Source organism: Oncorhynchus kisutch, linkage group LG22 (assembly GCF_002021735.2).
Source record: "Oncorhynchus kisutch isolate 150728-3 linkage group LG22, Okis_V2, whole genome shotgun sequence".
NCBI lineage: Eukaryota > Metazoa > Chordata > Actinopteri > Salmoniformes > Salmonidae > Oncorhynchus > Oncorhynchus kisutch.
In genome coordinates this window covers 45,852,753-45,866,418 of record NC_034195.2, presented here as the reverse complement: position 1 = coordinate 45,866,418, position 13,666 = coordinate 45,852,753, and the positions used below count along the sequence as shown (strand labels likewise).

Here is a 13,666-nt window from a genome sequence, read left to right as displayed (position 1 = left end):
TAGACAAGTAGGTATACTAGGCTTCGAGTATGGATGGAACTCATCAACTGCCAAATCCCACCAAGAGATACTCTCCTTACTTCAGGAATTAAGTCCTTGTCTAGTGTTGTGTTTACTCCACTGGTCTCTGGGAGGTGAAGGATCCTATCACTGGAGGAATGGATGAAATATTCATTGGGTAATGTGATAGGTCCGCACGAGGGACTGGAGAGAAACCGTACTCTACCGGTTGTGCTTGGAAACCTTAACAGGTGGCAGAAGTGCTGGGGTGGGGGCCTGCTAGCTTGATTAATTACACTGCTACTTAGAGACTACTTAGAGGTGGTTGATATCATCCTCTATGAAGGAATCACTATGGAGGATCAGATTATCTTTAGATTTATGAATATCAGGAAAGTGAGAACAGGGGACTCTGACTTTACTGACAAACAATTATCACACTATTTACCAGAACGCTTGGATGTGTTTTTTATAGAGTGACATAATATCCCACACTTGTTTCTACACTCTTCACCGACACTACTGGAAAAGACTGGTGGTCACTCCTGACTTAGGAAGTGTGGTCAATTAGCCTCTACTACACTTTCTGATAGGCTCTAGTCGTATCCTTTACAAACACTGAGCTCCAGTGATCCATTTTACCCCAGAACAGGAAACTAACCCTTCTCCTATTTGGATGTATTATTTACACACAGCAGTCAAAGTAGAACAAATCCCACTACCCTGCTTTGGTTCCACGTGAATCACTACAAAGAATGAATAGACACAACATCCATGACAATGTCTTTCAATCAAAGTGGCATCATGATAACATTATTTGTTCCGCTGGTGATGTAGAGGTTAATCCAGGACCTGCAGTGCCTAGCTCGACTCCTATTCCCCAGGTGCTCTCATTTGTTGACTTCTGTAACCGTAAAAGCCTTGGTTTCATGCATGTAAACATTAGAAGCCTCCTCCCTGCGTTTGCTTTATTCACTGCTTTAGCACACTCTGCAAACCCGGATGTCTTAGCCGTGTCTGAATGCTGGTTTAGGAAGACCACCAAAACCTCTGAAATTTCCATCCCTAACTATAACATTTTCCGCCAAGATAGAACTGCCAAAGGGGGCGGTGTTGCAATCTACTGCAGAGATAGCCTGCAGAGTTCTGTCTTACTATCCAGGTCTGTACCCAAACAATTTGAGCTTCTAATTTAAAATATCCACCTTTCCAGAAACAAGTCTCTCACCATATAGATCACCCTCTGCCCCCAGCTGTGGCCTGGCAACCATATGTGAATTGTTTGCCCCCCATCTATCTTTAGAGCTCGTGCTGCTAGGTGACCTAAACTGGGACATGCTTAACACCCCGGCCATCCTACAATCTAAGCTTGATGCCCTCAATCTCACACAAATTATCAATGAACCTACAAGGTACAAACCCAAATCCGTAAACACGGGCACCCTCATAGATATCATCCTAACCAACTCTCCCTCCAAATACACCTCTGCTGTTATCAACCAAGATCTCAGAGATCACTGCCTCATTGCGTGGTCAAACAACTACCCTTCATCACTGTCAAATGCTCCCTAAAGCACTTCAGCGAGAAGGCCTTTCTAATCGACCTGGCCGGGGTATCCTGGAATGATATTGACCTCATCCCGTCAGTAGAGGATGCCTGGTTATTCTTTAAAAGTGCTTTCCTCACCATCTTAAACAAGCATGCTTCGTTAAAAAAATGTTGAACCAGGAACAGATATAGCCCTTGGTTCACTCCAGACATGTCTGCCCTTGAACAGCACAAAAACATCCTGTGGCGTACTGCATTAGCATCGAATATTCCCCGTGATATGCAACTTTTCAGGGAAGTTAGGAACCAATATACACAGGCAGTTAGGAAAGCTAAGGCTAGCATTTTCAAACAGAAATTTGCATCCTGTAGCACAAAGTCCAAAAAGTTCTAGGACACTAAAGTCCATGGAGAATAAGAGCACCTCCTCCCAGCTTCCCACTGCAGGGCTTGGAAGGCTTGGAAACACTGTCACCACCGATAAATCCACTATAATTGAGAATTTCAATAAGCATTTTTCTACCGCTGGCCATGCTTTCCACCTGCCTTACCTCCCTTATCTTATCTCATCTGCACACACTGTATATAGATTTTCTTCAACTCTATTATTGACCGTATGTTTGTTTATTCCATGTGTAACTCTGTTGCTGTATGTGTCGAACTACTTTGCTTTATTCTTGGCCAGGTCTCAGTTGTAAATGGAACTTGTTCTCAACTAGCCTACCTGGTTAAATAAAGGTGAAATAAAATAAAATAAAAATGTATGTACAGTTGAAGTGGGAAGTTTACATACACTTAGGTTGGAGTCATAAAAACTCATTTTTCAACCACTCCACACATTTCTTGTTAACAAACTATAGTTTTCTCAAGTCGGTTATGACATCTACTTTGAGCATGACACAAGTAATTTTTCCAACAATTGTTTACAGACAGATTATTTCACTTATAATTCATTGTATCACAATTCCAGTGGGTCAGAAGTTTACATACACTAAGTTGACTGTGCCTTTAAACAACTTGGAAAATTCCAGAAAACGATGTCATGGCTTTAGAAGCTTCTGATAGGCTAATTGACATCATTTGAGTCAATTGGAGGTGCACCTGTGGATGTATTTCAAGGCCTACCTTCAAACTCAGTGCCTTTGTGCTTGACATCATAGGAAAATCAAAAGAAATCAGAAAAAAAATTGTAGACCTCGACAAGTCTGGTTCATTCTTGGCAGCAATTTCCAGAAGCTTGAAGGTACCACGTTCATCTGTACAAACAATAGTATGCAAGTATAAACACCATCGGACCACAAAGCCGTCATACCGCTCTTCAACTGTACATTACTGGCGGCTTTAGATTTTAGTGTTTTATATATGCAGGCCTCAACCACTACCCTGAGAGCACTTGATTCAGCGTATCATGCAACCCTCAGGTGTGTTACAAATCAATAACGTCTAACACATTGTGATCTCTGCAGCACTGTTGGCTGGTCGTCATTGACCTTGCGTAGGCTTAAACACTGGTATATACTGATTTCTAAGTCCATATTGGGTAAAATGCCATTTTATCTCTGTTCTTTTTTAGTCAGCTCGGTAGATAAATAAAAATTACGGTCACCTTCTCATTTGCTTCTAACAGTACCAAAACTTAGAACAGGTCATGGTAGAAATAGTTTTAGTTACTTAGCTCCGTGGTCCTGGAATTCTCTCCTGAACATTTTAAAATTTGAGGATCTAGTTTTGTTGGTGGAGTTTAAGCACTTGATCGATGTATATATGATAGTGTAATTGTCTTTAGGACAGCTGTTTTTAGTCAAGATGTTTGTGTTTTTAATGTAATATGTAATTGTTGTACTGTATGTGTATAGTTTTGTTTAATGTTGTGTTAGTGTATGTAAGTTGTTTAGTCTGAAACGTTGTTCCCCCTGCTGCTATTGGACCAGGTCTCTCTTGGAAAAGAGATATTATCTCAATGAGAAAAACCTGTATAACTAAAACTATATCTATACAAATTTTTATTGGGGAAATTCCTGTATTCTATGAATGACGCGCTTTGGATGTATTGTTTGGGGGTTGGCATGGTATCCAGGAAGAATGGCCTTGACACAAGACCTGTGTAGGGCTGTATTTTACAGTAACCTTGAACAGGCAGGATGTGCTTGACAAGGTCTTTAACACTGAGATATTCAGATGATGTACAATTGACTGTTTTTATCACTCTGTACAAGCATTTTTTGGAACGACGTCAATTTTCAAAACAATAAATGGATTTTGAAAAGATCCATATATTAATCAAAACTATTTTATAATGAGAAAATTGTAAAGACATGAATCAAAAGAACACGACTGCCTGCAAAAAAAGATCAACAAAATCATACCTATCGATCAAGTCCAAGCAGACAAAACAAAGTCTGTCTTTTAAAATCCCATAGATAGATGAAAAAAAATGCAGTCACTAAATCATTATGATCAAAATTGGAAGTATTAATATTCAAAGGTGCAGAATTACTCTCCTTTCATGCATATTTTACCAAAATATTTCATACACATCAAAACAAATATTATTCCTGATAAATATTTTAATAAAAAATAAGCACATTGTGTGCTGGATTCAATAATCGGTATCATCCAAATCCATGTATTCAATACATAGGCTGGTTTGCTCATAGTTTTGTAGACCATTGGTGCACAGAAACACAATCCACAATAGAAATAAGGAAAGATGAATACAGTGAAGGAACACAACTGATATGAATGTATAGGCCTCAATTCACACCAAAGTAAAGCTCTGTGATGGAAGGTCACAATGTTGGAGATGATGACTTCCGCGAAACCCAAAGTTACTTAGAACTAACCCAACTTCATTCTCTGCATCTATGCATGTCCACGATATTGTAACAAATAAACATTAGACAGTCCCATTGCGTAGATATTTCCTATATTGTACATGGTATGACACTGATGGGATGATTTATCATTTTGTGCAGTAGTATTTACTGACTGCCGGAAACAGTTAACATAAGTGCACAAATTTCTCTTCTGATGAAAATAATGTCTTACTATTCTGTGAACAAAACACAACAGAGAATTTTGTATTCACTGATGACATTTGTATTTAACGTTTTGCAAAAGGTGGTCTAAGATATGCAAGTCAGGTACAAAGACAGAGGGGTACTCCAGGCCAAAATACAGTTGGTGGTACAGTAATTGAAAAAGGTTGGGAACCACTGCTATACACCAATCCAGTGTAGATTTCAACACAAAACTGTATCAGTGTGGATTCCCCCCCCCCCCCCCCCTCCAATCCTCAGTTTATGAACCGTGCATTACATCACAAGACTCAATACTAATATCCCATGCATTACGACCCACTTCCTGTGTTTCCTATGGGACCAATCAAATGTGGTGTTTTGCCGTGGAAATCTACAGATCAGAAGATGAGACCATAAAATCTTTGACGCAGAGAAAATATGGGATTTTTTTTTAACACTTCCCCTGTGTGTGTTTATGTTGTTTAGCAGGAAGATGGAGGCACAGTGTGGCATCGTTTAGTAGTTTGATGAATTCTTTTCATTCAACAATGGCTTTCCTCCTGTCTTCTTAATGACTCTCTTGATGTCATTATGGGGAGGGGAATTGGCAATTCTTTCGTGTTGTGTGAGATAAAAAAAAATCTGATTCCGAACATCACTCGTTAACGTGTCCCATTCTTAAAACATAGTTTCCGATCTCAAGCAGTAACCCGACAACGAAGCCACCACAACTTCCTCAGCCAAGCCTCCCTTTAAAAATCAATTGGTTGCACCCACTGACCCTCACTGGGTTATGTGAACACGCTGTAGCCTGTATTCTTTGATGTGAGTGCCTGGCGACAGGTAGCCTACAGTTCCATGTTGATCTAAAGAGATGGGAAGAGCTTCCAATCACCAGGTGAAAAAGCAGCAGGGGGGAAACCCCTTGAGAATCAGTGCTATGTTGTGAAGAAGAACCTCCTCCTCCACTTATAGATTGTCCTGTCACACCAACCATAACTCTGCTAGAACTAAGTGCTGGCGAAACAAAAACAGAAGTGGTTGAAAACCGGTCCTGTCGAAATGAGGAATGGGTCCTTGATTGTTTTCCTGTCTGGCAGATACTGTGGTCTAAATCAACCGCTACATATGATATTATGTGCATTTGTAGACAATGCGTTGGCTGTTTTGTTATGACATTTCATCGCATCTCATGATGAATTCACCCTGGGTCAAATGCTCACATTCGCCCTCTTCCTGAACCCAAAATATATTCTACAAATAAAAGATGTTATTTCACAATCCATATGTTATTATGTAATAATAAAAACATATATGTGTGAGAGGTGAATCCAGAACAGGCTGTGCTCCAGAGCTGCCCCCATTTGGTTTTTAAAGGTATGTGTGGCCCCCGATTCGGGGGCTCCAAACAGATTTGGCCCCTCTTCCTGTTTCCTCTTTCCCAGTGTCCTTTATGACTATGTCTCAAATGGTACACTAATTCCCTTTAAAGGGCACTACTTTTGACCAGGGCCCATACATGTAAGGGGGCATTTTGGACACAACCTCTGTCGTCACCCCTGGAAGTGGACATTGTTTGGCGAAAGTTGCCCCGCTCACTCTCTTTATTCTGGTAGCATCTTCACTATAGTGCACCATTAAGAGTCTGATATTAAATGTTACCAGACAAACCATGGCAAGGGTCTGGCTCTTTTCTTGCCTTCTGTTCACCATGGCTGTGTATGCACTGACTTTTGAATTCAATCTCATTAAAGGTAAGGCACCTTTTTTGGTATGATGGGATTTTAAAAAATATAAATGTATCAATATGAAAGAAGGGATGCTGCAGATGTTTAGAGTTCCGTTGCATTGCTATGGGCCCGGGCAATACATATTTATAACCATTTTGATTACACTTCCCTGAAGCAATCAGATATAATGCTTTATTATTTGTTATAAGCATGCATGAGCACTCAAAGTCTTATGTGCTTATAATATGTCATGTATTTCTATGTGGAATTTCTTTAATGGATGGAACATTAAGTCATTTAGGATAATTTTTTAGATGAAAGTAAGACATTATAACAAGTTATTCAAAGTCAACAACTTATGACAAGTCTTATAATGCATTACACATAGATCTATTTAAATAAGAGTAATCATGTTTTTTTTTTTTTGCAGTTTTCAGTACTCTTGTGTGTAGTCTACTTTTATTGCAATACATTCCATCTGATGGATTTGACTTGTGCAGTTTTCCCTGAGGTTGGCAGAAACTCTGGAGTGTCCATGGTGTCTTACGGGAATCAATATGCCCTGAACGCCTCTCAGGCTAGAGCCATGTGCCTCTTCCTGAACATCACCATAGCGACCTGGGAACAGGTCCATACTGCTCACCAACATGGACTGGAGACATGCGGGTAGGGTGGAGTGGTGGCAGAAATGTCCCACTGGGTATGTCCCCTTTTAAGGGAGTGCAAATTGTGTATGTGTGCAGATACAGGATCGTGAAGGTAATAGGCTTGTTAAATTACGTCGATAGTTCTACATGTTTAACCAAAATAGTAAAATATTTATTCATATAAATTCCAAGAAGTAAAAATTCCTGTATGGTTAAAGTTGGAGATCTGTACTGTAAATCTCCTAGAGACATTATACATTTGACCAATACATTTGTAAAAAGTATAAAAATAAAATGTATTTTAAATATCCACCATAAAATAATATCTCGTGTGGTCTTTCAAACAGATATGGCTGGATAGATGAACAGATTGCAGTTATCCCTCGCATTGTGAAGAGCATGAAATGTGGCAGGAATAACATTGGGTTAATAAGATGGAGAGCACCGATAAAAACACCCTTTCATGTGTTTTGTTTCAATTTAACAGGTACATATAACTTGTGTATATTTAATTATAATGCATGTTAAATGAACTAAAGCAAAGTATTGATCATAAACATGTTGCAATGAAAAATGTATTTGAAAAATAGTTTGAATGTGCTTTACTTTAGAAAATTGACTTGTTGATGCCTTCGCTCACCCCATGCAGATTTAGAGAATCCTTTGGATATCACAACACCTAAAGTCCAGACCACAACAAAAACTATGACCACTACAACAGTCACTTCAACATCAGCACCAACTACTACCAGAACTGTGAAAAACAGGGTCAAGACAACACCTAAAGTTCCAGCACATAAATCAACAACACAAGTCTCAAGATTGGCCCCCACTACCACAACAACGACCACTCACATGGTCCAGTCAACAACCAGCTTCATCTCCACCTCTCCTCCTCCCTCCCCATCCCCCTCCTCCCTCCCTTGTCCCACTTCCCTCTCCCACTTACTTCCCACATCATCTCTCTCTCTCCCCAGCTCTTTCTCTCCCTCTCCACCTCTCATCTCGTTTTTGTCTTTCACCTCTTCCTCCCTCGTTTCCTCTCCTTCTCAAAACACCTCCAACCACATCGAGAGCCCAGCCGGAGGTAGGTGGTAATCCTCAAATGGCTTTTTTTGTATTGTCAATTACATTTATGATCAGCTTCCATTTTAGATTGTTATAATATATTTGACACACCATTATCCTTTCAGCAATATCTACGGCGCTCCTCGTCGTTCTACCCTTGCTGGCTGCGGCAGTAGCAGTGTGTTACTACAAAACGTGGGTCTTATGTTTATTGCTGTGTACTTACTTTGATCATAAGCATGTTATACATATTATACTATACGTTGATTATAAAGATTTTATACATGATTATACGTGAAGATATTTATAACTAACCAAAAATAGTTCATCTGTGTCGTTTATAGTGGAAGCAAATGAAGCATAGTATGCAGAACAAGCAGAGGTGGGCAAAGCCAAGCACGAGCTAGCGAGATCCTATTGGCGCGTTGTAGCATGTATTTGCATATTTCCGTTACGGAACGTCTCCTCTGTGAAGTGCGCATGTGCACAAACTCGAATCGATCTTAACTCCTTCTAAACAAAGACATTTTTTTTAAACTTTCGCAAAGCGTCAAGTCTATAAAACGTAGTGCATTTTGTTCGTAACAGAGTGTAGTTTTGGGAAAAGAAAAATGTATTGAGATCAGATGTTTCATCGATGAGAAAATTAGCAGAATGTCGGCTCAGTTTCACCTAGTTCCATCCTCTCCCACTACCCGTGACTGGACTTTTTCTCACTACCAAATTTGGTGGTGAGAAAATATACTAAACGGATGCTTCAGCTTTATACCCCCTTTGACGTGTCTGGGTTGCATCTTCGGTCTGTGGTAAAACATGCACTAGAACTGTTAGTGTAACATGTTACCATTTGCTCTTCTTCTCTCCATGTTTCCTTTAAATTTACTTCAAAGGACCAGGGGTGTTTTCCCAATCCAATTCTGGCGCAGAGGACAGCACAACTTGAAGGATGACATAGAGACTGAGATGTGGAGACACACGGACAGTGAGATGGATCTGCAGGACCCACAACAGAGAGAAGGAGGAGAGGAGAATGGAGACAGGAAGTTCACCAGTGACATCATCGTCAGTAATCCAGAGACCACAACAAATGGCCCTTAGTAGCAATACAGTGAGGCAAAAAAGTATTTAGTCAGCCACCAATTGTGCAAGTTCTCCCACTTAAAATGATGAGAGGCCTGTAATTTTCATCATAGGTACACTTCAACTATGACAGACAAAATGAGAAAAAAAATCCATAAAATCACATTGTAGGATTTTTAATGAATTTGTTTGCAAATTATGGTGGAAAATAAGTATTTGGTCACCTACAAACAAGCAAGATTTCTGTCTCTCACAGACCTGTAACTTCTTCTTTAAGAGGCTCCTCTGTCCTCCACTCGTTACCTGTATTAATGGCACCTGTTTGAACTTGTTATCAGTATAAAAGACACCTGTCCACAACCTCAAACAGTCACACTCCAAACTCCACTATGGCCAAGAGCTGTCAAAGGACACTAGAAACAAAATTGTAGACCTGCACCAGGCTGGGAAGAGTGAATCTGCAATAGGTAAGCAGCTTGGTTTGAAGAAATCAACTGTGGGCAATTATTAGGAAATGGAAGACATACAAGACCACTGATAATCTCCCTCAATCTGGGGCTCCACGCAAGAACTCACCCCGTGGGGTCAAAATGATCACAAGAACGGTGAGCAAAAATCTCAGAACCACCCGGGGGGACCTAGTGAATGACCTGCAGAGAGCTGGGACCAAACTAACAAAGCCTACCATCAGTAACACACTACGCCGCCAGGGACTCAAATCCTGCAGTGCCAGAAGTGTCCCCCTACTTAAGCCAGTACATGTCCAGGCCCGTCTGAGTTTGCTAGAAAGCATTTGGATGATCCAGAAGAAGATTGGGAGAATGTCATATGGTCAGATGAAACCAAAATAGAACTTTTTGGTAAACTCAACTCGTCGTGTTTGGAGGACAAAGAATGCTGAGTTGCATCCAAAGAACACCATACCTTCTGTGAAGCATGGGGGTGAAAATATCATGCTTTGGGGCTGTTTTTCTGCAAAGGGACCAGGACGACTGATCCGTGTAAAGGAAAGAATGAATGGGGCCATGTATCGTGTGATTTGAGTGAAAACCATCAGCAAGGGCATTGAAGATGAAACGTGGCTGGGTCTTTCAGCATGACAATGATCCCAAACACACCGCCCGGGCAAAGAAGGAGTGGCTTCGTAAGAAGCATTTCAAGGTCCTGGAGTGGCCTAGCCAGTCTCCAGATCTCAACCCCATAGAAAATCTTTGGAGGGAGTTGAAAGTCCGTGTTGCCCAGCAACAGCCCCAAAACATCACTGCTCTAGAGGAGATCTGCATGGAGGAATGGGCCAAAATACCAGCAACAGTGTGTGAAAACCTTGTGAGGCCTTACAGAAAACGTTTGACCTCTGTCATTTCCAACATAGGATATATAACAAAGTATTGAGAAACTTTTGTTATTGACCAAATACTTATTTTCCACCATCATTTGCAAATTAATTAAAAATCCTACAATGTGATTTTCTGGATTTCTTTTTCTCATTTCGTCTCATAGTTGAAGTGTACCTATGATTAAAATTACAGGCCTCTCTCATCTTTTTAAGTTGGAGAACTTGCACAATTGGTGGCTGACTAAATACTCCCCCCCCCCCCCCCCCCGCACTGTATATGGCCATGTTGAGGGGGATTTACAGTGCTGAAAAAGGCATTAGCTAAATATATTGTTGACTAACAGGAACTGCAGAAATAAGTATTAGGAACTGTAAAAATAATAGAGCTCTGCAGAGTTTTTTTTCAGATAATGTTTCTGATAATTCAATGTATTTTTTGTTTTATAAATGATTGAAAACAATCAAACTAAAATATTGTCCTTTGCCTAGATTCACTGTCATCTATTTATTTAAGTTTTTTTATTGATTTATTTGATTCGTCTGTCCAACTTGTATTTTTGTACAGTTTTAAGTCCCATTTTGTTTTATGAGTTGCAGAAAATCTTCACTTTTGTTCAATCAAAAAATGAATGCTACAAAAATGTTGATTTATTGGGTAGGGTCTAGTGCGGTGGTTTCCAACCAGGGGTACTAGGACCCCTGGGGGTACGTGGCCTATCCACAGTGTGTTCTTGAGAGGACTCAAGAGACCATAGGCTTACTGGTACATTTCACATGAGGGGGTACTTCTGAGGAACTCAGGGCTGGTGGTACAGTCAGGGGCATCATGCACCCCAAAAATCTGAGGGGGCACAAAGTACTTGAGGGTGGCTGGAGTTGGTTCGGGGGGCCTAGTTGGATAAATGTAGATTTTTCAAACACCTGAAACAACTTTATACTGCAATCTTCAGAGCATGATGCTCAGTGATGGACTTGGACTGATATAGGTTCTGGTACTCATTATTTATGTACCTTTTTATTTAACTAGGCAAGTCAGTTAAGAACAAATTCTTATTTACAATGACTGCCTAGGAACAGTGGCTTAACTGCCTTGTTCATGGGCAGAATTACATATTTTTACCTTGTAAGGTCAGGGATTTGATCTAGCGACCTTTTGATTACAGGCCCAACAAGCTAACCACTAGGCTACCTGCCGCCCCAATTTTGGTTGCAGGTACGTTTGAGCTAATATTCTATAAGAGGAACAGGAGCTCAAGCAGTAGAACATTTGAGGTGCTGGTGAGCTCCTGCACTGATTATGCTTAATTATATGTAAAAAAAAAAAAAAGTTGAATTTTTCTGCATATCTAAGCATACATCTTGAGCTGTCTGTATCCTCCTGCCTGGTGTGTTTTTATATATATATATTTTTTACAGAAACTACATCAAATCTGTGTAACAGAAAGGAATATGAGTCTTATTCAGTACATTTAGTTATTGCATGCTTTTCTAAAGTCTACCAACCTTGCCAGTAGGCATGCCAGCTAAGATAGTTAGACAAGCTAGTGAATCTAACTTAATTGATAGCTTGAAATGGCTTCTTGGTAGCTAACATTAGTTATGAGGTTGGGAGATTGGGAACCTAAATGGGCTTTCATAAAATTGCAAGGTGACTAGCAGTATTACAGAGAAACAAAACCAAAAAATTATAATTGTTAATTATAATTGTTACAGGACAAATCTAAAGGGGCATGTCTCCCTGTGCCCCATATGGGCATGATGCCTCTGCGTACAGTAACCTAAAAAGGTTGGGAACCACTGGCCTAGAGAATACGTTTTGGGTTGGTGGAGATTTCCCTTACAAAAAAATATTGCAGTCAGAGTGCAGTATAACTACAGTTAGAGGGCAGTATACTGTAACTGCAGTTTGCTGAAAATACTGTATCCAAAATAAACACTTTTTTTTTACTGCAGTAATTTTGTAGTGTAACTGCAGTTAGAGTGCAGTATAACTGCAGTTCAACTGCAGTTATTCTACAATTACTGCATCCAAAATACCACAGTTGACTGCAGATTCTGCACTTTAACTGCAGTTTCAAAACGTCAATCTTTTTTTGTAAGGGTTGTGTTTCACTGCCATCTACTGGCAGGAGAGGCTTCTTTAATGAGTAAAGCCAGTGTGTCTATGTATGAGGATGACTCAACACTATACATGTCAGCTACAACAGCAACTGAAATGACTGCAACACTTAACTAAGAGCTGCAGTTAGTTTCAGAGTGGGTGGCAAGGAATAAGTTAGACCTAAATATGTCTAAAACTAAAAGCATTGTATTTGGGAAAAATCATTCACTTAACCATAAACCTCAACTAAATCTTGTAATAAATTGAGCAAGTTGTAGTGACCAAACTGCTTGGAGTAACCCTGGATTGTAAACTGTCACAGTCAAAACATATTGATACAACAGTAGCTAAGATGGGGAGAAGTCTGAGAAGTCATAATAAAGCGCTGCTCTACCTTCTTAACAGCACTATCAACAAGGCAGGTCCTACAGGCTCTAGTTTTGTCACACCTGGACTATTGTTCTGTCATGTGGTCAGGTGCCACAAAAAGGGACTAAGGAAAATTGCAATTGGCTCGTAACAGGGCAGCAAGGCTGGTCCTTGGATGTACACAGAAAGATAATATTAATAATATGCCTGTCAATCTCTCCTGGCTCAAAGTGGAGGAGAGATTGACTTCATCACTACTTGTATTTATGAGAGGTATTGACATGTCGAATGCACCGAGTTGTAGCTGTCTGTTTGAACTACTGGCACACAGCTCAGACACCCATGCATACCCCACAAGACATGCCACAAGAGGTCTCTTCACAGTCCCCAAGTCCAGAACAGACTATGGGAGGCGCACAGTACTACATAGAGCCATGACTACATGGAACTCTATTCCACATCAAGTAACTGAAGCAAGCAGTTAGATTAGATTTAAAAAACAGATACAAATACACCTTATGGAACAACGGGGACTGTGAAGCAGCAACACAAACATAGGCACAGACACATGCATACGCACACGATAGCATACACACATGTACACGTGGATTTTGTACTATTAGATATGTGGTACCGGTGGAGAAGAGACATTGTGAATGTATTGTCATGTAATGTATAAACTGCCTTAATTTTACTGGACCGCAGGAAGAGTAGCAGCAGCTAATGGGGATCCATAATAAATACAACACGGTGTTCCTACTGATTT

General features: G+C 40.2%; 1 protein-coding gene across 1 annotated transcript; it reads left to right on the top strand.

Moving 5' to 3' along the window:
• Positions 1-6,167: 6,167 nt before the first annotated feature.
• Positions 6,168-9,218, top strand: lyve1b (lymphatic vessel endothelial hyaluronic receptor 1b). The gene is made up of 6 exons (XM_020456809.2): positions 6,168-6,323; positions 6,800-6,965; positions 7,294-7,433; positions 7,596-8,033; positions 8,140-8,209; positions 8,905-9,218. The coding sequence occupies exons 1-6, from the start codon at positions 6,242-6,244 to the stop codon at positions 9,110-9,112; spliced, it is 1,104 nt and encodes a 367-aa protein (XP_020312398.1). The 5' UTR covers positions 6,168-6,241; the 3' UTR covers positions 9,113-9,218.
• The last annotated feature ends 4,448 nt before the right edge of the window (positions 9,219-13,666 follow it).

What these genes read in the sequence shown, in the direction of transcription:
- lyve1b (XM_020456809.2), top strand. Translation starts at nt 6,242, where the DNA reads ATGGCAAGGGTCTGGCTCTTTTCTTGCCTTCTGTTCACCATGGCTGTG. An exon ending in CATGGACTGGAGACATGCGG is followed by an intron (nt 6,966 to 7,293) that starts GTAGGGTGGAGT and finishes TCTTTCAAACAG; the next exon opens with ATATGGCTGGATAGATGAAC. An exon ending in CATCGAGAGCCCAGCCGGAG is followed by an intron (nt 8,034 to 8,139) that starts GTAGGTGGTAAT and finishes TTATCCTTTCAG; the next exon opens with CAATATCTACGGCGCTCCTC.